Consider the following 22,091-nt stretch of genomic DNA (forward strand, 5'->3'; position numbering starts at 1 on the left):
CCTTCTTCACCACAACGATAGCAGTTGAAAGAACCAGTCTTTCCTTGAGGTTTGGGAGCTCCTCTCTGCTTGTTGGCGTCGACGTCCATGGCGTTACTGTCTCTGTTGGGACCAGCCCTTGGTTCGAAGTTTCTCGCGGCCCTGTTAGGGGTCCAGAAAGAAGTCTTCTTCTTCTCCGCATCTAACTCCTCGAAGTTTCGTCCTATTTGGATCGCATGCTCTATCAATTTCTGCATGTTGTCCTTGTCCTTGTAGGCGATGTGAGCGAGTTGTAACTTGACGCGGTCTTGCAGTCCTGCCCTATACTTCTGACGTAAGTCATAGTCGGAGAACCTGGTGTGTGCAGCTTTTTGTTTGAAAGTAGCTGTATACTCTGGGACTGGAAGAAGATCCTTGTCTTAAGGAATCTAATTCTCGAACTGCCTTGCCTTCAAGGTCTTCTTGTGCCCACATGGCGGTGAAGTCTTCATCTAACTTCTTCATTGTGAGAGTTCCATCAGCATGCTCTTCAATGTAGGATTGCGCCCATTTAGCAGCAGATCCTTTCATGAACGAAAGCATAACCGAGATTCTCTGCCTTTCTGTGATGCTGGGCCATTGCGTCATATAGAGCGCTATTTGTGTTGCCCACATCTTGGCATTGATGGAATCTTTGTCACCTGTGAATTCCTGTGGGTTTAGCCATCTTGATTGAGGCTGTGGTAGAGGCGGCGGATGATCCAAGGGATGGGGAATGCAGTGAGTTTGTCAATCTCGGCTTGTTGCATTTGAATCCGTAGAGCTAGATCTTCATTCTTGTTGCTAGCTCGTCATTCTTGTTTTGCAGAGCCGTGACTTGGTTCTGCCACAATGCATTGTTTGCAGGCGATCTGTTCTTGTACATATTGTACAAACTCTTCGCTGCTACTAGGCATTCTTGGTGGGGAGTGGTTCAGACATAGTACCAGTTGTTTTCTGGAACCCGATTTACTGATGTCTGTGAAGAGCTAGTCGTAACGGCTCTTCCGAAAGGAAAGATGATGAAAAGGGAAGATGGAAAAGAGATACGTAATCTGGAAAACTGAAGCGGTCCCCGATATCTTGATCGGATCTACCTCGTACTTCAGGGTCAAAGGGTCCTGGTAAAACCCAACTGACTCTTCCCTAGATACTGACTAGAAAGGATTTGTACGTAACAACTATACTCGCCAAGTGGGAAAACTAGAACGCCAAGGGTGCTCTTCCAGCCGAAGCTTACAAGCGACCGAGTCTGGACTAGGAAATTCCTCTAAATACTCGGGTAGAGTAGCCTACGTATCGTACGAAGAAAGGTGATAGGTAAAAAGGAAATTATAGTAACGTTGAGCAGGCAGGGTCTTGGGCCAGCACTCAAAGTTGTAGTGACACGCCTAATGTCGTGAACACCTCCGTATACTGGCGGCTGCAAGTGTAAGGCAGGGCCTGGTATAGGACTACTAACTACTGAAAGCGGATAGGTATGAATGCGCTCAAATGAGCAAAGGGGAGAGTGATAGAATCAAGGTCACAGCTGTTAAGCCGGGCAATGTAAAACGTGTAACGGTTCTGTTTGATTGAGGATCGCGGATAATCGCAAGATGCTCAGATCAAAGAGAAAGAGGTGCAAGCGGTAATGCGTAGAGTCGGAGTCCCCTATAGTTCAAACCTAATGTCACAACCCTTATAACGAATTAACGCAGGGGCAGAGACTAGTACTCAAACAAAGGATATCAGACAAGAAGATAGAGGATAGCAGGTACGTCTTAGGATTGCTAGCAGTAAGCTAATACAAAAGAGGTTTGAACTGAAGAACTACTGACTACAACGAGCTACCTATATACATATATTGAAACGGAGACTGAATCTGAGAATGAACTAACTACCAATCATTAAATAGAAAAGGGAATCGTACGATGATCTAAATATAACTACACCTATGATGTCATGAAACGTGTAACAGCTGTGCAAGGGTTCTCGAAGGTTCTAGAGTCACGTGACTTAATCGCTTGTGAAAGGAAGTCGAAATCGGGAATGTTGGAGATAAGGGTAGTGGGCGCTAACGGAATAGAGAAGCTTGGATATGTAAAGGATGAGTTCGGGTTAGGGTTTGTGAATATTATAGGTACAGACGCTGACTGAGCGCTAACGACGGGCGCTTGTGATGGGCGCTTAACGGGTGTTTTACGAGTGTTCAGGAAAGAATAATGATTTGTATTTGGAACTCGTGACAACTGAGCTCAAGGCCTTCAATTGACTGCTGTCAAATAGTCAATAATCAGTCTGAGCGAAGTAGTCAACAAGTAACAGGCCATAGCCTTGATCGCGGCAATATCTATTTGCTGCTGTGTTGATGTGGCGGTATGCCTTGATCGAGGAGCATAGGAACCGGCCATGAGAGCCCAGACCGCTGTCTCCCTTAAGTAGTGTCCAAGACCTCACATGAATGAGAACTTGAATGGCATATGACATTAATTAGTCTGTGCGCCTGCACTTCCTCTTCACTCTCCTGGCGCCCTATAGTACTCAGTACTAGTTTCAGACCCAACGTCCGCTCCGATACTAAATCAGTTAGCGCTCCGGAGTCCGAAGGGTTATTTTGTTCCTCCTCCGATACCCGTTGACTTTTGTCTCAATGCACGCGCCTCGAATCAGGTACTCCGAGCTTTATATAGTCTCGGTCAAGCAACGCCCAGCCCTTCCCACACAAATATTCAAATCCTCTAGCTTATCGATTCAAAACCCACGAAGATTTGCTTATCCTCAGAATTCTCTTTCATTGCGATTCTAGATGTTTACTATCGCTACCCATGGCCAGGCTCAGCAAATGTCATCCCTCTTTTATCTCTTCCTCAAAGATTAACTTGGTCTCTTCCCTCCGACACGTTTAATCTTCTTCTTCGCTTCACTGTAGATAGTAGTTCCAATGAAAATCACTGGAAAATGTGCTGATGCTGAATGTTTCAGAGTAACTTCCACTGAAATTGCATGCAGTTAATTTCATTGGAGCGCTGATTTTGAATTTCAGTGGAACATATACTGAATCAGAATTCAGCACCATACTCCAATCCTACTAGCATTTTAGCTCAGGAGATCAATCTGCTGTGGAGCTCGATAATTGAATGACCTGGCACCGTCACAGCAGAATTTTCACATTTTTGTTGTGTTGGTATATGTTGGTGTCACCATGTATACATTGTACAGGGCTTATGGCTTAGTGGTTAGATTGATGCACCTATCAATGTGAGGTCTTTGGTTCAATTCCTGCCATTTGCAAATTATGACCTATCATAGGTTAATTGGGTTAAGCGATGTCCCTAGGATATGGTTCAATAGTTTTGCTTGTCATTCTAACATAAATTCAGAGTATCTTTTCAGAGTAAAATTTCAGAGTAAAAAACAGCAATTTCAGCACCCTGATTTCAGCACCTAATGCTCTGAGTTTCAGACCGTTATCATATGATTTCACCCAATGAATTTCACTGGAACTACTATCCACAGTGGCTTCACATACAATTTGATACAAAGGTCTGCAGCAGAGGAGACTCGATGTTTGGAATGGAAGGGCGTAAGTACCAAGTGCGTACTATGTATATATAGCACTACTAGAGTACTGAGCGCTAAAGCTGAAATGCAGTGTTTTGAATTATATTGTTGATAAGACTTTGATGTAGGAGAGACGGAATCCGAACGCAGACGAGGCTACTGCAATTTACAGGTCTTTACTTACAAGGAGGTAACTTCACAGTCACTCTACAGCATGCACAGCAACCTCGTGGCCTTCTGCAACCGGACAAGCGCCCAACGCCTAATACCCAGCACATCGTCCTTGAATTGTATCACCCATCATCATCCAGCAAACTTGCCATCCCATATCCATCGCGCTTCGGGACCATTGACAGATTACTTCGACTCCAACAAATCCACACTTTGATTCAAATCTTCGTACCTCGAGATAAACATCACCCAGACGATTTCTAATCGCACCCAGCTAGTACTCTCAATTTGTCCATTTCATCACGCATCTCACAACCTTCGTGAATGAGTGAGGAACAATGTCGGTTTTTCTCACTCTTGTCCCTCTCTCACTTTCTGACCTTTTTGACAGTCATTCAAGGAACTTGGGCGAGGCTGTCCCAGGTTGCTGTCAACGGTGCTGAATACAACTCCCGAGAACGTCAGCCCCACCCGAAATGTTTGAAAGGGACCCGCGTGGATCTCCTCACCTACATATACGAATTTCTAGACGACCCAGAGGAGAATCGACTCATTTGGTTGCATGGCACGGCAGGCGTCGGAAAGTCTGCTGTTGCATTCACTGTAGCTGAGAGGATGAGAGGTATAAAGGCGACAGAGCAGACTAATGTCGAAAAGCGGCTCGGAGGAACATTCTTTTTCTCGCGCAAGCACACGAAACGTTGCACGACTGGGTACTTTTTCATGACTCTTGTCTATCAGCTTGCCACAAATTTTCCCAGCATCCGGAAGGATGTGAACAAAGCTATCCGCGACAATCCCGCTCTACTAGACCCAGACAAGTCTCTCTGCAACCAGATGGAGGCTCTCTTTCTCCAACCTCTCCGAAATCTTGAAGTTAGATTGCGCGGGTGTCCGCCTTTGACATTTGTTGTCGATGCCCTTGATGAATGCACATCCGAACCCGAGGTTACCGATCTTATCCTTTCCCTTGCACGGGCTCTTCGTGAGCCTAATCTACCCGTGACACAAATTCTACTCACGAGTCGCTCGGAATCGCATATCTGCAAAGCCTTTCAGAACGAGGAGGTGCGGCCGTTGTTGTGCGAAATACCAGTGAAAACCTCTGGGGAGGGTGTTGCTACCATCATCTCGCTCGACGGCGCCGATGTTGACAACGACATCTATATTTTCTTGCAGCATTCCTTCGCAGAGCTGGCAAGTCGCCATTCTGATTTCCCTCAGCCATCGAAGGATGATCTTGCGAAGCTGGCGAGTCGAGCGGGCAGACGTTTCATCGTGGCGTCTACGATGATGAAGTTTATTATCGACGATGAAGACGATGATCCCCATGGTCGGCTGCAGCTGATGCTCAAGCTGACGAGCGAACTGCTGCCAGAAACGGAGGTGTACAAGTTATACGATTCTATCCTTTCCACGTGTGCTGACCCCAAGCGGGCTTACATGCACTTGTCCATCGTCACCGCCCTCGCAGACCCTCTTCCCATCTCGCAAATCTCGTCACTTCTTGGCCCTGGTTTGGGGAGAGATGTGCAGACAACGCTGATCCAGCTACGGTCTGTCATAGATATCCCTACAGACAGCACTCTCCCCGTGAATATCTATCACTCGTCCATTCGCGACTATGTTTCCGACCCCTCAAACTGCAGCCTCCCTCAAGTACGCGAACATGATATGCCATCACCCCACTCCCTACTCGCTGATTCCTCTTTTCGCTTGATGACGAAAAATATTCCAGAAAGCACGGCCCTTTTGGATGCGGTCTCAGAACTGAAGAAACAGAGCCAAGCTATGCAACCTGAGGACCCCCATCGATTAAAAAATTCGCTATCCTTCCTGGTTCGGCCACCAGAGCCACTGTCAGTTCTCATCTGTATGCTATGGCTTCGGGGAGATCGTACTTCAGATTTACAATATTGGCTGGGAACCGTGGACGGGTGTGCCTGGGTGCAGACTACGAATGGGCGAGACTGGCTGCAGACTGAGGGAGCACGAGACTGGGTGGAGACCGAGGGAGCACGAGAGTGGCTGCAAACCCAGGGAGGGCGAGAGTGGCTGCAGACCTGGGGAGGAATAGTGTGGCTACAGACCTGGGGAGGACGACACTGGGTGCAGACCAAGGGAGGACGAGAGTGGCTACCGACCAAGGGTGGAAGAGAGTGGCTGCCGCAGACCTGGGGAGGACGAGAGTGGCTGCCGACCGAAGGAGGACGAGAGTGGCTGCAGACCGAGGGAGGGCGAGAGTGGTTGGAGACCGAGGGTGGACGATACTGGCTGCAGACCGAGACAGGACGACGGTGGCTGCAGATCTGGGGAGAAGAAGAGTGGCTGCTGACCAAGGGTGGACGAGAGTGGCTACAGACCGAGGGAGGACGAGAGTGGCTGCAGACCGAGGGTGGACGAGAGTGGTTAGAGACCGAGGCAGGACGACGGTGGCTGCAGACCTGGGGAAAAGAAGAGTGGCTGCAGAACCAGAGAGGACGAGAGTGGCTGCAGACCAAGGCAGGAGAAGAGTGGTTGGAGACCGAGGCAGGACGAGAGTGGCTGCAGACCCAGAGAGGACGAGAGTGGCTGCAGACCGAGGGAGGACGAGAGTGGCTGCAAACCGAGGGCGGACGGGCGTGGTGGCTGCAGACCGAGGCAGGAAGAGAGTGGCTGCAGACCGAGGCAGGAAGAGAGTGGCTGCAGACCGGGGGCGGACGAGCGTGGCTTCAGACCGAGCTTGGACGATCGTGGTGGCTGCAGACCGAGGAAGGACAAGAATGGCTGCAGACCGAGGCAGGACGAGAGTGGCTGCAGACCTGGAGAGGTCTAGTGTGGCTGCAGACCGATGAAGGACAAGAGTGGCTGCAGACCGAGGCAGGAACAGAGTGGCTACAGACCGAGGGCGGACGAGCGTGGCTGCAGAGCAGTGGACGAGCGTGGTGGCTGCGGACCGAGGAAGGACAAGAGTGGCTGCAGACCGAGGCAGGACGAGAGTGGCTGCAGACCAAGGGAGGACAAAACTGGCTGCAGACCGTGAGAGGACGAGAGTGGCTGCAGACCGAGGGAGGACGAGAGTGGCTGCAAACCGAGGGCGGACGAGCGTGGTGGCTGCAGACCGAGGCAGGACGAGAGTGGCTGCAGACCGAGGCAGGAAGAGAGTGGCTGCAGAGCAGTGGACGACCGTGGTGGCTGCAGACCGAGGCAGGAAGAGAGTGGCTGCAGAGCAGTGGACGACCGTGGTGGCTGCGGACCGAGGAAGGACAAGAATGGCTGCAGACCGAGGAAGGACGAGAGTGGCTGCAGACCTTGGGAGGCCCAGTGTGGCTGCAGACCGAGGAAGGACAAGAGTGGCTGCAGACCGAGGCAGGAAGAGAGTGGTTACAGACCGAGGGCGGACGAGCGTGGCTGCAGCCCAAGGGAGGACAAAACTGGCTGCACACTGTGAGAGGACGAGAGTGGCGGCAGACCGAGGCAGGACGATGGTTGCAGCTGCAGACCGAGGCAGGGCGGGAGTGGTTGGAGACCGAGGCAGGACGACACTGGCTCCAGACCGAGGCAGGACGACACTGGCTCCAGACCCAGAAAGGGTACGACTGGCTCCAGACCCCGGCGGGCGGGCAAGACTGGCTTCAGACCCTGGGTGGACGAAACTGGCTTCAGACGCCCCATGGCAAAGCGTGGCAATCTACTCCTGCGGGGTCCGTATGGGCGACTACGGAAGAATTTTTGAGTACGTTGGAAACAATCAGCAACTATATCATTTTCCCGGAATCGGCTTCACTGCCAACCTTCAAAGTAGTCCAGGAGCTCAAAAGCTTACCGGATTTCTTGATGTTTCCGATGTTCCTGGCGTTGATACCCCAAGATCATTTCACCTCTGCATCACCAGAAGTTCTTGACAGGGAGATCATCTGTGCTATAAATCTCTTTATAGCTTTTGCAAAGGAGGTACAGGAACGAAGTCGATCATCTTCCGACGCTCTCAAGTATGCATCTCAAAACTGGGTTGTTCATCTGTCGCGTGCTCCAAATCCATGGAACGACACTCTCAAGCACATATTCCATGTTTTCTGGAATCGTCACCTCCTTTCCTGGCTCGAACGACAATGGTGTTTGAAGGGACTGCGGTCTTGTCTTGATATTTTATCCGAGGGGCAGAAACTTGCGAAGGATATTGCCTTGCTTCAGGTTTGATTTTTTTTTTTCATTTCGTGAAACCTCTTTTAATTCTCTGTCATCCTCAGTTTGAACCTTCAACGCACAGCCTAATGAACGGCTCTCAGCCATCGGTCCCAATTCCCGACACTCAGCAACAGGAGCTTCGACCACCCCTCCCCTCTCCGAGGCCCAATACCGCTGTCCTCCATGTTGGCACATCCAGAAAGCGAACTCCGGATGAGTTTCCGGTCAATAGCAACAGCGCACTCGAATCGGACACCTCTAATGGCCCATCAAAATGTCGGAAATGAATTCAACAGTGTTTGCTACGTATGACTGGCAGGAACACCAGTAGGACGCGGATAATATTTATGTAGTTTACCGCTTGTTGTCTCCAAGCATCTGCCAGCGTCATGATGTACTTATTTCGTGGTTGTTTAGTCAAGTATCTTCGCGTTCACTTTTTGTTGCGTTCTGTATCAATCCATAGTACTAGATTTTAGTTTTATACCAGCAGAATAGCCTTTGTACACTTGTTGTAAACTCTCTTTATACGCCAATAGGATTTGCCTTGTAATTAAGGCCTCGTGTCGGACATCCCTATGCGTAGAGCCTGCCAGCAGTATCGAATTTGGTTGTACATATGTATATTCTGTTGTACATGAGCTACCGGCCTGGCAGAGAAGCTTGCGAAGGCTATTCCGATGATGAAGTCGAGTTACTGGACTCTACTGTGAAGCGAGGATTCGTATCGCCAACAGCTACGAATAGTATAGGATATGAGAGGGGACATTTTCCCCATGTAGAACAAATATACAATGCATTCTATCAATAAAAATGTGCCAAAGGCAGCCGATATACGTCACGTCCTCGTCCGCAACAAGAACGCGGTTCGGTTTGGTTCATCTGTCGTTTCTCGGTGTTCCCATATTGAGTTTCCAGCGATCACATTTTAACTCAGGAATCTTGCTTGAGGTCTTGCATGGACAAGCCATCAGTCTCGCGAATTACCGACGTTGCATCAATCCTGTGTACAGCAAGAAAGACGTCTTTCAAATTCGATCACAATACCCAAACATCGCTCCAGCTATATCCTACACCGCGAGTTGTCAAAGCGTGCCTCGATACTACTTACTTACCAGGATAGTAATCCCACATCAATTGAATTTGTTTGTGATGTCTTTTCCCGGCCCTTTTCCAGTCCCCTCATGGCGCTTGTACAATGCCAACTTGCCATCCTTTGACACCAAACTCAAGCCTACCCCCACATCTTCCTTTTTCGCAGCATCTAAGATATCCTGAAGCACGAGTTTCAACTTCGCGACACCCTGCTCAGCACGGCGGGCATGTGTCTGCATGCTCACCGAGCCAAGCTCTACTTTCTCCAGGGTGTTGAAGTTGCCGCGTTCGTGCTTCGCGATATACAAGAATGCTGTCTGAGAAAGATAGAGCTGTGGATAAATTTCTGCCCAGTCGATCTCTCGGTGGGCAGCGCGTGTCTTGAGCTCGATGAGAGAGGCTTGCGGGACGACTTTGCGTGGAGTTGTTTGGGTGATGGATACGCCACGGACGGTTGGCACCGTGGCTTGAGGCTTCTTAGTGTCCCGGGTTCTGGAGGCAGACGCTCCGCCAATACCCAGGCCTGAGAAGGCTGCTAGGAGGTCGTCCTCGTCGTTCGTGTCATTGGTAGAAGACGTGCATGCCTCAATCGTGAAACGAAGTAGAATCTTCAGTCCACCGATGTCCTGTCAAATGCATTATATTGCGAGTGACCCGACTGAGGATGCAAGAGTCTTACGATGGAAATCATGCGATGATGTCCAGTAGCTCTCTCGCAGCCGCGAGTGACTCTCGTGGCCGCTTTCTCATACTCATGTCCATACCCCATAAAGCCTTGCACGGTGTCCGTGTTCTGTGCCTCAAGGCGCGTGAACAAGCACGTCGAGCCTGCTACATCGATATCGATGCGGAAGTCATTCTCATCCGATGAGCCACTGGCCCAGCGGAGAAGTTTACGAAGGTTGTTGCGGTCCGTGATGAAGTCGAACTGCTTGTAATCAAAACTAGGATTCATATCATCGATGGCTGCGAATAGCGGGATGAGGGGGGACATTTTTCGCATGTAGAATGCATTTTGGTCTATAAAGCGTGTTCCAGAGTCAGCAGGGACGCGCTTGGGGCCTGTGAACCAGACTCTGGGAGAACCTATGCGACATCAGCAGGACGTTGATCAACCTGATCTTACTCAGACGTGGACTATATGCTTACCAGGGACGGCGATCGTTGGCGTTGCAGCCTCGATCCACGAGTATGAAGCAATGGGCTTGACGTTTATAATTTCTACAGGACTAAGAGTATCCGTGCTCCGTTTGAACTTGGCTACCTTGTCTGCAAGATCTTTGAGGATGAAGGAGGTGTCAGGTTGTGAGGACTCTGTTACTCTGGGAGGGCGAAAGGGGTATGCCCGACGTGTACCAGCTGGGGCATTTTGCAAGGTAGACATTGTGAGTTGGAGGAGTGATTTGTGGGGAGAGAAAGCAAGAGAGCAGTCGATAGATAAGACTCGAAGAGCTCACCCGAAAAAGGGGTGCGACGATCACTGTTTGCGCCCACCATGCGCTGCAATAAGGCTGTGTACTGCTGTATATGATCAATCCTAGACTTGTGACCTGTGTACTAGTACGAAGGAAGCCTGCGAATGTTTGCCTTGTGACATGATCGCGGATCTAATATTGCCCAGCGGCACGAGAGCGCTCAAACCTAATAATCAACGTCCATGATGGCAGTCATGACACGGTTCGGAGATTTCCGATGGATATTTCTGCTGGAACGGCCGAAAAATCAGAATGTAGGCTGTCAAATATCATATCGCAAGACGAAACGGTCAGCCTCAGGAATAATGATGTGTTTGGGATGAGCGACGTTGAAAACAATGGAGAGAAACTCGTTTGGGATTCCCCAATATTGTTTGTGCGTGTGGATGATCCGGAGGCAAGCAATCTCTTGGACTGTGCAGGTTCGAAACCGGAATACACCTTGACCTTGACTCATGGATGGTTTCCTCGGAGGTCCATCTAACTGGTCTTAGCCGAGTGGTCACTGTAACAGAGTGAAAATCTGTTTCTCTTCGAGTTGGTTCGAAACCTGCTGACAATATTTTTGTGGTGTATAGATCCTCGAGGGGTCCATGTAGGCCCAGTCACTTGCGCCGAAACCTCCTTTTTCTACACGACTCGGAGATACCGCCGACGACGACGTCATGCTGTGTTGTTATCATTTCCCCTCTCGTCGATGGATTTTCAATGACAAAATTCTAGACAAATTGCTGATTTTCGTAAGTAACATATGACACAACTGATAAGAATCTTATTTTAGTTCAGACAGCCTGAAAGAAGCTGTGCAGACCGCTACCATGTTAATTAATACGTATCCTGGAGTATGTAACCTCTCGGTAAAAATGGGATTGTCAGAAACGCGCGTGTGCACGTAGTCGCGCTGCAATATTGTCGCTTCCTCAAAGTCCAACTTCTCAATACATTTGAAAGCCACTGCATCCCCCGCATTCCATACAGACCATTCGTCATGGACAGTGAGTCAAAGACAGTTTCCTCTGCGACTCGCATATGCAACTACATTTGATGGATGTCGCGGTTTGACGCTAGCGCAAATCGTGCTCGACCTTTGGACTGATTCCTTCGCTCACGGTCGATTGTGTACAGCGTTGTCAAGAGTGAGAACGCGAAGGGACACTGTCTATTTGCAGAGACGATGCTAATATAGTATTTCCTGAGTTGCTACTGTAAATACAATATAAAATATTGTCGTGCAGCCAATCGAAGGGGAGTCCTTGTGTAGTATATAATAATGCATAACTCTATGAAGCTCTGTATTATGAGAATGTCAACTATATGTCAGTTTGCAGAACACCACGAACGTGCAGAATACAACCAAAAAGCGAACGAAAACAGATAATGCAAAATAATAATAAAATGGATCGAAAATGTCAGTTGAAGTGAGGCAGATCAAGCCACGAGAGAGACTAGTTTATCGCTACATTCGAGCTTCGAAGCGATCCGATAGAGTCTCTCAGGCTCATTCTGGAACCCAGCACCCCTGAGCATGATAGCCATATAGTCAAACGCATTGGGAGTATCGATGGCAACATCATTCAAAAGTTCTGCCGTGGACATGAACCCCTTCTCAAATGCCTCGAGCGTACACTGTCCGTTACTCGTAGCCTGCGCGAAGAAATCACCGACCAACCTCGCATCCGCCTCCTTGCTCTCGAGTGCGGACGCAACCAGCTTGTCCACGAGCCGGAAGCGGTGCTCGTCGGGAAGATTGAAGTAGACCTCGGCCTCTTGAAGACTGCGAACAGCAAAGAACTCTTTCACATCTTCATCAATCTTCTTCTTGACGTCTGCTTCATTACCAGCCTTGCGAGGCGCCTGCGGAACATAGTCACTGACAACAACCCAGCCATCAGGGTTATCCTCTTGGTTGCAGTCATCCCCCCTTCGAGATCCACCGCGAGACATGTTCAGCTGACGGTTGAAACACTCCTCTGCAGTTGCTTTCTCCTCGGCGGCCTGTAACACGAGTATCAATATATTAATTTTCAACGACGCCAATCTAATAAATCTATCTTACCAGCCGCGTGTGAACAGCCGCAATCGTCATAGGTGCAGCATCGCGGCTCATCCATGCACGATAACGCAACTCTATGACGTCCTAAAATCGCGATGATGAGAACAACTGACAAAGATACCAGAAAAAATGCCACACCTGAAGAATGAACTGCATACGAGTGCTGATATTATGGCTCTTACCGAGCTCCGCTTCATTAACAGCCTTGGGAGGCGCCTGCGGAACATAGTCACTGACAACAACCCAGCCATCTGTGATATCCTCTTGGTTGCAGTCATCGCCCCTTCGAGATCTACCGCGAGACATGTTCATCTGACGGTTGAAACACTCCTCTGCAGTTGCTTTCTCCTCGGCGGCCTGTAACACGAGTGTCAATATATTAATTTTCAACGACGCCAATCTAATAAATCTATCTTACCAGCCGCGTGTGAATAGCCGCAATCGTCATAGGCGCAGCATCGCGGCTCATCCATGCGCGGTCACGCAACTCGATGACGTCCTAAAATCGCGATAGTGAGAACAACTGACAAAGATACCCGAATAAATGTCACACCTGAAGCATGAACTGCATACGAGTGCTGATATTATGGCTCTTACCGAGTTCCTTCATGCGCGAGAAGAAAATGTCCATATGCGCGCGGGCTCTCGGCGTGTCAAGCAATTGGCCAACCGTCTTCAATAGCTGACACAAGCTCTCAATCTTCTCTTCCTCGGGGTTCTCGACGTTGACTAACAGCTGCTTCACACACTCGTGCATGATACGCTCTGTGAGCATCTGCAGCTTGAACAGCTCGCCGATGAACTTGATCAGACCAAGACCCTGGCGCTTCGCCTTCTGTGCAGCGTAGTACTCGTTTGAATAGAGCTCAGCTTTCTCGGTGCTTTTCTTGTCGTTAGCAGCCTTAGTTGCGTGATCGTCGGAAGTGTCCACAGCGGCTGCAGCAGGAGCTTCCTTGGCGAACCACCCGCGCTCAAAGTCTTCTTGACAGCGGTTGAGGAGATATTTCCGGAACAGCTGTCCGCCAGCAATAGGCTCGCCCTCTGTGTTCTTGATCCCATCATCCTGTACTTCAGGACTGATCTGCTCCATCATCTTCCGACACAGCCGCGCGTACACCTCGCTCCAAGCAGCCTCATCAGTCGCCTTCTCGAACACCAGCCGGATGACTTGGGTGAGCGTCCGCCCATCCTTCTCATTCACGCTCCGGTTGGCCCAGTGGATGATCTGGTCTGAAATCGTCTCGAATTTCTCCATCGAGAGCTTGTTGAGCAGCGCCTTGACCTTACGGTCCACCAGGTCAGGTGAATCAACATCAGGTTGAGCCTTGCGGGTCGTACGCGTGGGCACCCAACGGTTGGCAGACAATTCGAGAGGTACAACGGGCTCAAAGCCAGCACCCAGGATAGATGCAGCGCCACAGCCAGATCTAAGTCCTTTCTGGGACACCGGTATCTTGTTAGGGTCAACACGCCTCTCGGCCCTGGTGAGTCTACAGCCATACCTGGGGCGGGCAGAGCCGCCCATGCCGGGCGTGCGCACCATCGGGGAACGGAATTGGGAAGAAGCACTGCTAGTTGAAGAGGAACGGGAGTTGAGGATGGCAAACCGCTCCTCGCTGGTAAGTCTCCCTGGGGGAAGGGGATCCCCCATCTGGTAACCGCTTGGGGGTTTCTGGAAGCCACCGATACCCAGACCTGCAGAACCCTGGCGGTTGGCAGAAACGGGCATCGCACCAGAGACGCTGCGACGTCCAGAGCCACCGCGGGCCATGGGAAACGAAACTTGATCGACGGGTTCAATGCCAAGGACATCCAGAGCAGGAAGGGTGGGCGGTTTTTCCTTGCAAATGTGCATAAACTGCATAAGGAAGTCATGGTCGTACCTATACGAAGCAATGGATGAGACATTCAAAGTAAAAGAGGTAAGACACACCTGAATCGGCCATCCCTGACGTTCACATTGAGCTCAATTCTTGGGCTCTTGATGCCTTCGGGGTACGCAACCTCGCTGAGATTCTCGATGACACGTGCGGTGAGGAGTGCAGAAGGGGGAGGGGGTAGAAACATCTCTCTTCGCTGAAGCAAGGTCGAGAGGGCCAGAAAGTTTTTGTGTAATCTCTGTGGGAGGGGGGCATCGGGGTGTGTGATTCAGCAGTGGCACAGCTAGTTGAGGCAAGACGGACGTTGGATGACATGACAAAACGTTCTTCGCTGGTAAGTTTTATTCCTGGGGACTGGGAATTGTCCATCTAGAATCCGCTTGGAACGGAGAGTTTCTGATAATCGACGTCAGGTTGACTCGACTGCTCATGGTGAGAAGCTGGAGACCGGCCCCGCCCAATCTGCCAGACGATGCAAAGATAGAACTTGATCCATCTTGCTGCACATGAAATCGTCCGATGGGTCTCCCAAGGCTGGACAAGTACAACTCCTTGCAATGGAGCTTGCTTAAATTGATACTTGCTGGACAAGAAGAAAGTGCATCATGGCGGCCAAACCACGAGAGAGACAAGCTTGGCGCTATCTTCGAAGCGATCCGGTGCCGGGTGGAGTCTCTCAGGCCCATTCAGGAACCCAGCACCCCTGAGCATGATAGCCATATAATCATTCGCAACAGCCCTCCGGGCATCTTGGCAATCTATTATGTAACGAGGCACGAGCGAAAGAATAGAGTAAGGTCTTCGAGCGAACAGCAGATGCGGCACCAATCCTCTTGACTTCGTGCCGCGACCATCGTTCGTCACTGCGCATCAGTAAATCACAAATTTCTCCACAGAATGTACACAAATCATGTTCCCACGACAGTGAGCCACAGAGTCCACAGTTCTGCCAAAGTCACAGCCAACAGTGGCTGCAAAGTATACATTGTCTCCAGTTACTCACAGTTCTACAGTATAATTCAAGAATTTATCAACTAATATAGGTAGTAGTTACATAGTACTTTTCTCTAGGTCTATATGACTCAGTTTCGTACGATATGACTTGGCTTCAAATTGAATGATCAAACTTAAACAGCCGCAGTGAAGATAGTTTAAGATCTGAGTGAGACGCATATGTTCATTCACGCCTGAGAGGACATACAACAAATAACACTGCATAGCGAAATATTCATGCAACAACAGCATATACATAAGTTGAGTATCATAATAATGTGAAGAGGGAGCGCTCGGATCAATCAAGCTGGACGGTGAGGTGACGACCACGTTCAGTATCTTCTACTGGGATAATCAACCTCCTGCATCAAGTTTCGTATCGTTAGCTTACCAGTTTGTAGGCGGCCATCGCGTGTTTGAGTCGGATGAGGAAAATGACTCCATCCATTCTTCTTAAATGCGATTCGCATGCACCCTAATCCAACATCCGCGTCCTCCAGTCGTTTTTCTGCTTCTTCAGCTCGATATCGGAGTAAGTTTGCCAACACTTCGTTCTCGCGTATTATACAGTCCGCCAGTGTCTTTTGCGCTAGATAAACTTGCCGCTTAGCTCTTACAAGGTCCAACACCAGGTTGGCCTCAGAGTCGGTTGGATCCTGTATGGACTGTTAAAATGTAAGGTACATCGAAAAAGCGAATTTCAAGATCGACATCACCAAGGAATTGACAGAATGAAGAACATTGTATATGTCATATGCACCCGATGGTCCTTCGCGATGATGTAAACGGGAGATCTGCTCGTCCATCCCTGATGCGCGTGCTGATAGAGATCGCAGTTTGGTTATGTTCATGGTAGTATTGTTTAAGTCAGTATCGGAAAATGCCGAAATATCGATCAGAAGGTTAATGATGACTGTCGTATGTCTCACCCTTACCCTTATGCCTCAATGTCCATCGTGCGGAAAAATTCTGAAGGACCACACATCTGTCGCTCGCCATATGAGCCAGCCCCGGTCTGGCTGCAACACGTGGCTAGAAGATATCATCAAGCTTAATTCCCTCATTCCACCCTTGGACCCAGTGAATATCGAGCACGACATTTCTCATGAACCAGAACTCGGAGGCGAGGCGATGGTGGTTGACTTTGGTGATGATGGCGGTGAATTCGGTGATGAAGAGAATATCATGGGAGGTGGAATTATGGATGAGGGCGGTGAAGTAACCGAATACTATCCTGACCCTCCACTTGCCTATCAGGATGGCTACACCTTTTTGAACCTATTTGACGCTGACGAAAATAGTGTGTATCGCAAGAACAACCTTTACTATCCATTTAGTGGTCGAAGAGATTGGCAAGTTGCGGCATGGCTGCTTCGTTCGGGCCTGAGCATGGGCAAGATCGATTCCTTCCTATCGCTTGAAATGGTGAGTGTCCGAACTTCATACTGGTTACCATTCCATAACTGTTGGACTTTCTAGATCAAAGAATTACCTTTGTCATTCTCCTCAGCTAAAGAACTACGGGGTCGAGCTGAAATGCTCCCCAGTGGTCCGCGTTGGATGTCCAAAGTAATACCCACATCGCATACAACAAAGTCACCGGTAGTTTTATATTGGCGCGACCCTCTAGAATGCATCGCCAGCATCTTCAACAACCCCATATTTCACAATCGTATTGATTCCAGGCCTCGCAAGGTGTACACTACTGCAGAGAAGCGGTGTCGTGTATATACTGAATGGATGACGGGAAATGATGCTTGGGATATGCAGGTGCGTACCATGTTGACTTTCGGTGTCTCTGGCTTATTTATCCTTGAAGGCGGCTATACCTAGTGGTGCGACCCTCCTCGGTACCATCCTATCCTCCGACAAGATGAACATCACTGCCTTAACAGGCGATCGCGTTGCTCACCCACTTCTTATAAGCCTTGCAAACATACATATAAATATACGTCTAAAATCGTCTTCGAGTGCTTTCGTTCTCACCGCTCTACTACCGGTCCCGAAGTTCGTGCATAAGAAGAAACGAATGAAGGGTGTATTGGAGGATCGCCTCATACATGAATGTTTGGACATCGTTCTTGAACCTCTGAAACAGGCCAGCTCGACATGGCGTCATGCTATCGGATCCCATTGGCAACAGTCGTTATTGCTTCACCCCCGCTTGCCAGTTATATTGCTGACACCCCTGAAGCCATGATGTTAGCAACGGTCGGTGGCAAAAACATCGCCAGTGACCATGGCAATGTATAAGCAGTTTGGGGATGCCTTCCAGCATGAACCTCGGACGAAATCCACGACTCTTGCGCAGCTTACAGTTGTGCGTTCCACGCGCTGATCCCCTCGATATCGAGGCCTTCTTCCGCGAGGCACAGAAGTTCCGCCTGAATGGGGTTGCTGAGCTGTTCTTTCGAGACTGGATACTCGCGGAACCATCTCATTTCTTTACACCGGAAGACCTTCACCACATTCATAAAGAATTCTGGGACCATGACGCGCAATGGCTCATTTGTGCAGTCGGAGAGTCCGAGATTGATTTCCGGTTTTCTGTTTTGCAGCCGATCACTGGTTATCAGCACTTCCACGGAGGCATTTCGAAACTGAAACAGGTTACCGGTCGTTGTCATCGTGATGTTCAACGATACATCATTGCAGTATGTGCGGACGCAGCTCCTGGTGTTCTCACTGCCGTTACGCGCACTCATGCAGTTCCGTTATCGTGTGCAGTCACCACGCATCGACGACGATGATATCAGGCGCATATCAGGCGCATTGGACGAGTTTCATTCAAACAAGGATTCAATTATCGCTGCGGGAGTTCGCCGAGGGAAGGGTAATAGACCTATTGCCAATTGGCATATACCCAAGTTGGAGTTAATGCAGAACATTGTTCCAAGCATTCGCAACTCTGGGGTCATCAGACAGTGGTCTGCGGATGTCACAGAACATGCGCATGTGACTGAAATCAAAGACCCTGCAAGGGCAAGCAACAATCACAACTACGATCCTCAGATATGTCGACACTTGGACCGTGCCGAAAAGTGTCAGCGCTTTGAGCTCGCCACTAGCCTTTTGGATGCAAAACAGACTACTGAGCAGCTGGAGAACATCAACATCGATGCTGACGCTGACGATGCCGATGCCGATGCTGACACTCCAATCGAACTTTCCGCGGTGCAGGAACTCCCACGTCGTCCTGTCATCAGCTATTTTGCCATTGCTAGGGCATTGCAGTACAGACCCCTGGGTTCCGTACCTCTTCCATTACGTTCATTTGTCGTCGGCCGCACTGCATTTCATATTGCATACGATGCGTCCATTAGGAAGATCTCTATCGACGACGTCGCCATCAAATTTTCCCTTCCAGATCTGCGACCAGCTATCGCTGATTTCATTCAGCGTGAGGCGACTTGTGGAGACCAACACATCCATGCAATAGGCGGTCCAAGAAGAGGGGCACATACGGCTATCCTTCCTTTTGACAGGGTTCAAGTCTGGTTCAAAGTTCGCTTACAAGAAACAGAATTTCACGATGCTCACACTATCAGACCAGCTCAAACACTAAATTGTGCCCCACCCTGCCACCCCTGGAATTTAGGTCGTTATGACACAGCTATCGTTCAAACTAGTGCGGGCTTTTCATGGCCTAGTAGTGGACTTTCAGGTGTGAATTCTGTCTTGTGTCACAATACTTGTCTCAGCCTCAACTGTACCCTGTATAGGTCACACTGTCGCCCAGATCAGACTGATCATGCGGCCTATTGGTAAGAGCGGCACATCATGGTCATGGAAAGACCAATTTCTCAGCTACGTGCAACACTTCGATATCTCGCATGATCGTGATGCAACTACGCAACTTCATGTACTCAAACGCTCAAAATGCTCAAATGGTGTTCGGATGGGGGACGTGATTCCGCTCTCTCAACTAAGGGCGCCTATAAATCTTGTTCCTCGCTTTGGAGCCACTGCAGATAAACACCTCACTGTTTATAATAGCATGGAGCATGCCGCAGAGTTTTGGTTGAATGAGTATTGGGAAAAACACACATTCTTCGCCCTATCAGCATAGTATTTGATTCGAGATAAGACCATTTTGTGTGCTATCATTTCTTTACTTTCCATATGTATGCTAGCATGGTTTTTTCGGAGTTCTATGCCTCGTTATGCCAACTGCGAGACACGCCAGAACAATCGACCTAGGGAAAAAACTGTCATCCTTCTTGACAGCTCCCCCCATCCATAATATAAAAGTGATGGATGAACTCACAACTTCTGAACTCAACCGCTTGATACTCCATGAGCCTGCGTTTACCAACAAAGACGAGCTCAGCCATACCTTATCTCTTATATTCCAGTCATGCACCGTTGAAGTCCCCAAAGCGGAGGATCTTGTGGTTCCGTTAAGCAAGATACCCCCCGACAGTCAGCTCGATGATCTGGAAGCTTTTTCTCTGGCTCCAGATGGAGCTCCCATGGTGCCGCTATATAACACTCAAAAGCGTCGATGGAATTGGCCCCTTCCAACAATGCATGGACAGGGACGAACTACGAAAAAAAGTGAGCGAGGAGGAACTGAGAGTGGCACAAAAGAGAAGTCGGGAGAATGGGTGTTGATCGATGAAACGAACAAAACCGAGTTACTAGCCTCTGGGGGGCTGGATGCACCGCTGGCATCTACAAGTGAAGCTACCGAGAGCATGCTGCCATTCGCTGATGCAGACCTTTTGACGGATGAAGGATCGAAGTCAGACGACGGGGAGGACAGGGACTTGGACTGCCTGTCTTCCTCAGCTGTAGCCTCGGAGGGTCCATTAACGACAGAACGCATCTTCTCATCATTCTTCAATGTTGTTTCTACGGCCCTCCTTGCATTGCAGCCTGATCTTGCTCATACACGCAACTTATCACGCACCTGGAGTGCGGCAAATTCATCACGCCCAGTACCTGGTGAAGAAATCCCGCGCAAACCAGATCTTACCCTACTAGACGATGTTGAAGCTAGGTGGGATACGATCAAAGCGGTATGCGAGTTGACATCCAGCGCATACAAACCTTCGAGCACCCTTGTGAAGACTCTCGATACCAAAGCATACCTTCTTCTAAAGCACCAACCCTGGAGACGGTTTGCGCTGCTGATATCCTTGTGCAATGGGTATCGCGATCTTCGTGTCCACCTGTACGACCATTCCGGAGGTGTCGTAAGCCCTTGCACTAACATCAATCAAGAACCAGACAGATACTTGTATATCTTGTCATGCGTTGTATTTGGTAATCTTGAGTGCATCGGATACGACACCACAATCAGCATATTCGCGCATACACTTCCGCAGACTCTCAAAACACATTCTACTTGCCTCCTGCAGAACGAAGGTTCATCCCAGGACGTCGCACCAACTCACTCCCTGGGCCAGATCAAGAGCACATCCCCCCCCCAGTTCGAGAGTACATCTTCACTTGCTAGTACCACTCCTCAGATTGACTTGGAGACAGAACCTACCGAGGATAACGCCGATGAAGATGACGGTAGCTTCCCAGTGGAACTCCCAATAGAGATCCCTCAGGATCCTCTTCTGTCATATACCATATATCCGGTTACAGATCCGATGATCTGGATCTCAGATCTGATCCAGATCCGATGAACATATCCATCGTCCGGTCCACAGATCCGCTTTGATTCTTATTTCATTTCCTGTTCATATAACTCTAACTATCGTTCATCTCCTTTCGGTATTCCTGTACACCGGTATACCGGTTATCCTTTACTTCCGCTTTGCTTACTGATCCGCTATGCTTACTGATCCGCTATGCTTACTGATCCGCTATGCTTACTGATCCGCTACACTTACGAATCCGCTTTTACTTACTTTGCTTATACTTTCGTACATAGCCTCGCACCTTTGCTTATTGATCATTCCGTTAGCTATCCGTAGTATATAAACCTTTGTATATGCGCTGTAGTAGATCAGTTCGAATATCATCTTAGATTGCACTCATTCCGTCTGGACTCTGAGTCCCTCCGTTATCCATCCGGACTTGAGTACGCTACTCTTGTCAACTCCGAGACCTAGGATAGATTCCTATAGTCTACATATCCGCCTCTGTCTTCGGACAGTCCTCACCCGTTAGTTTCTAGTCCGGATCCGATCCGGATTGGCCGTTACTCTATATACGCGATACTTTAGCTCTCTGAAATAAGGGGCAAGACTCGGGAAAGGGGCACAGCGCACGAGCTGAGGCCGAAGCCCTTCGGATCCGATACTACTTGAGTACAGTCTTAACAGTATATTCGAACTCATACCTTTCCGAGTTACTTAACATCTATCATGCCTCCTACCAAGACACAAACAACTCTGCACGCGGTCGGACTAACCTCCCTCCGTCGTGATCCGACACCTATAGTCAACACCTTCACCAGTTTCTCTCAGCGCCGTGTTAGCGCCCACGGAACCGCTCAAACCATATCCGAACTCCTTAATCGTCGACACCCGGAAACCCCAACACGCACTCCTGCCGTAGGACCTCCGGACGATGATGATCCCGATGATGGTGATGATGATTTCCCTGGTAATCCACCCGATGATAACGGTGGTGATCCGGATGATGATCCGGATGTTGAGGATGATGAAAATGACGGTCTAAACCCACAAGACCGCGTTATGCTTCGACTCTCAGAAGCCATCGATAACCTTGCTCGCAATAATCGTCGCGCGCCCGCAT

The 22,091-nt window shown here is 49.4% G+C and overlaps 5 protein-coding genes across 5 annotated transcripts; 2 read left to right on the top strand and 3 right to left on the bottom strand.

Annotated features, from left to right (window-relative positions):
- Positions 1-9,047: 9,047 nt before the first annotated feature.
- Positions 9,048-10,198, bottom strand: DFJ58DRAFT_624934 (uncharacterized protein; the record flags this gene model as incomplete). The annotated part of the gene is made up of 3 exons (XM_041381093.1): positions 9,048-9,599; positions 9,653-10,059; positions 10,123-10,198. Coding segments are annotated over 3 exons (1,035 nt in total), but the record flags the coding sequence as incomplete, so codon positions are not given.
- A 1,678-nt stretch (positions 10,199-11,876) lies between these two features.
- DFJ58DRAFT_847260 (ARM repeat-containing protein) lies at positions 11,877-14,568 on the bottom strand (the record flags this gene model as incomplete). The annotated part of the gene is made up of 6 exons (XM_041393425.1): positions 11,877-12,443; positions 12,505-12,585; positions 12,640-12,858; positions 12,920-13,000; positions 13,055-14,384; positions 14,435-14,568. The coding sequence occupies 6 exons, from the start codon at positions 14,566-14,568 to the stop codon at positions 11,877-11,879; spliced, it is 2,412 nt and encodes an 803-aa protein (XP_041236649.1).
- A 416-nt stretch (positions 14,569-14,984) lies between these two features.
- DFJ58DRAFT_847261 (uncharacterized protein) lies at positions 14,985-16,225 on the bottom strand (the record flags this gene model as incomplete). Its single annotated transcript, XM_041393426.1, has 4 exons — positions 14,985-15,084; positions 15,385-15,388; positions 15,766-16,039; positions 16,115-16,225. 4 exons carry the CDS (start codon positions 16,223-16,225, stop codon positions 14,985-14,987), a joined length of 489 nt encoding a protein of 162 aa, XP_041236650.1.
- An 88-nt stretch (positions 16,226-16,313) lies between these two features.
- On the top strand, positions 16,314-19,443 carry DFJ58DRAFT_719208 (uncharacterized protein; the record flags this gene model as incomplete). Its single annotated transcript, XM_041384589.1, has 6 exons — positions 16,314-16,799; positions 16,854-17,144; positions 17,194-17,516; positions 17,686-18,052; positions 18,084-19,038; positions 19,097-19,443. The coding sequence occupies 6 exons, from the start codon at positions 16,314-16,316 to the stop codon at positions 19,441-19,443; spliced, it is 2,769 nt and encodes a 922-aa protein (XP_041236651.1).
- A 94-nt stretch (positions 19,444-19,537) lies between these two features.
- Positions 19,538-21,013, top strand: DFJ58DRAFT_735346 (uncharacterized protein; the record flags this gene model as incomplete). The annotated part of the gene is made up of 1 exon (XM_041386622.1): positions 19,538-21,013. The coding sequence occupies one exon, from the start codon at positions 19,538-19,540 to the stop codon at positions 21,011-21,013; it is 1,476 nt and encodes a 491-aa protein (XP_041236652.1).
- Positions 21,014-22,091: the final 1,078 nt, after the last annotated feature.

The sequence above is a fragment of the Suillus subalutaceus genome (assembly GCF_016647625.1).
Source record: "Suillus subalutaceus strain FC151 chromosome Unknown DFJ58scaffold_210, whole genome shotgun sequence".
NCBI classification, from domain to species: Eukaryota; Fungi; Basidiomycota; class Agaricomycetes; order Boletales; family Suillaceae; genus Suillus; species Suillus subalutaceus.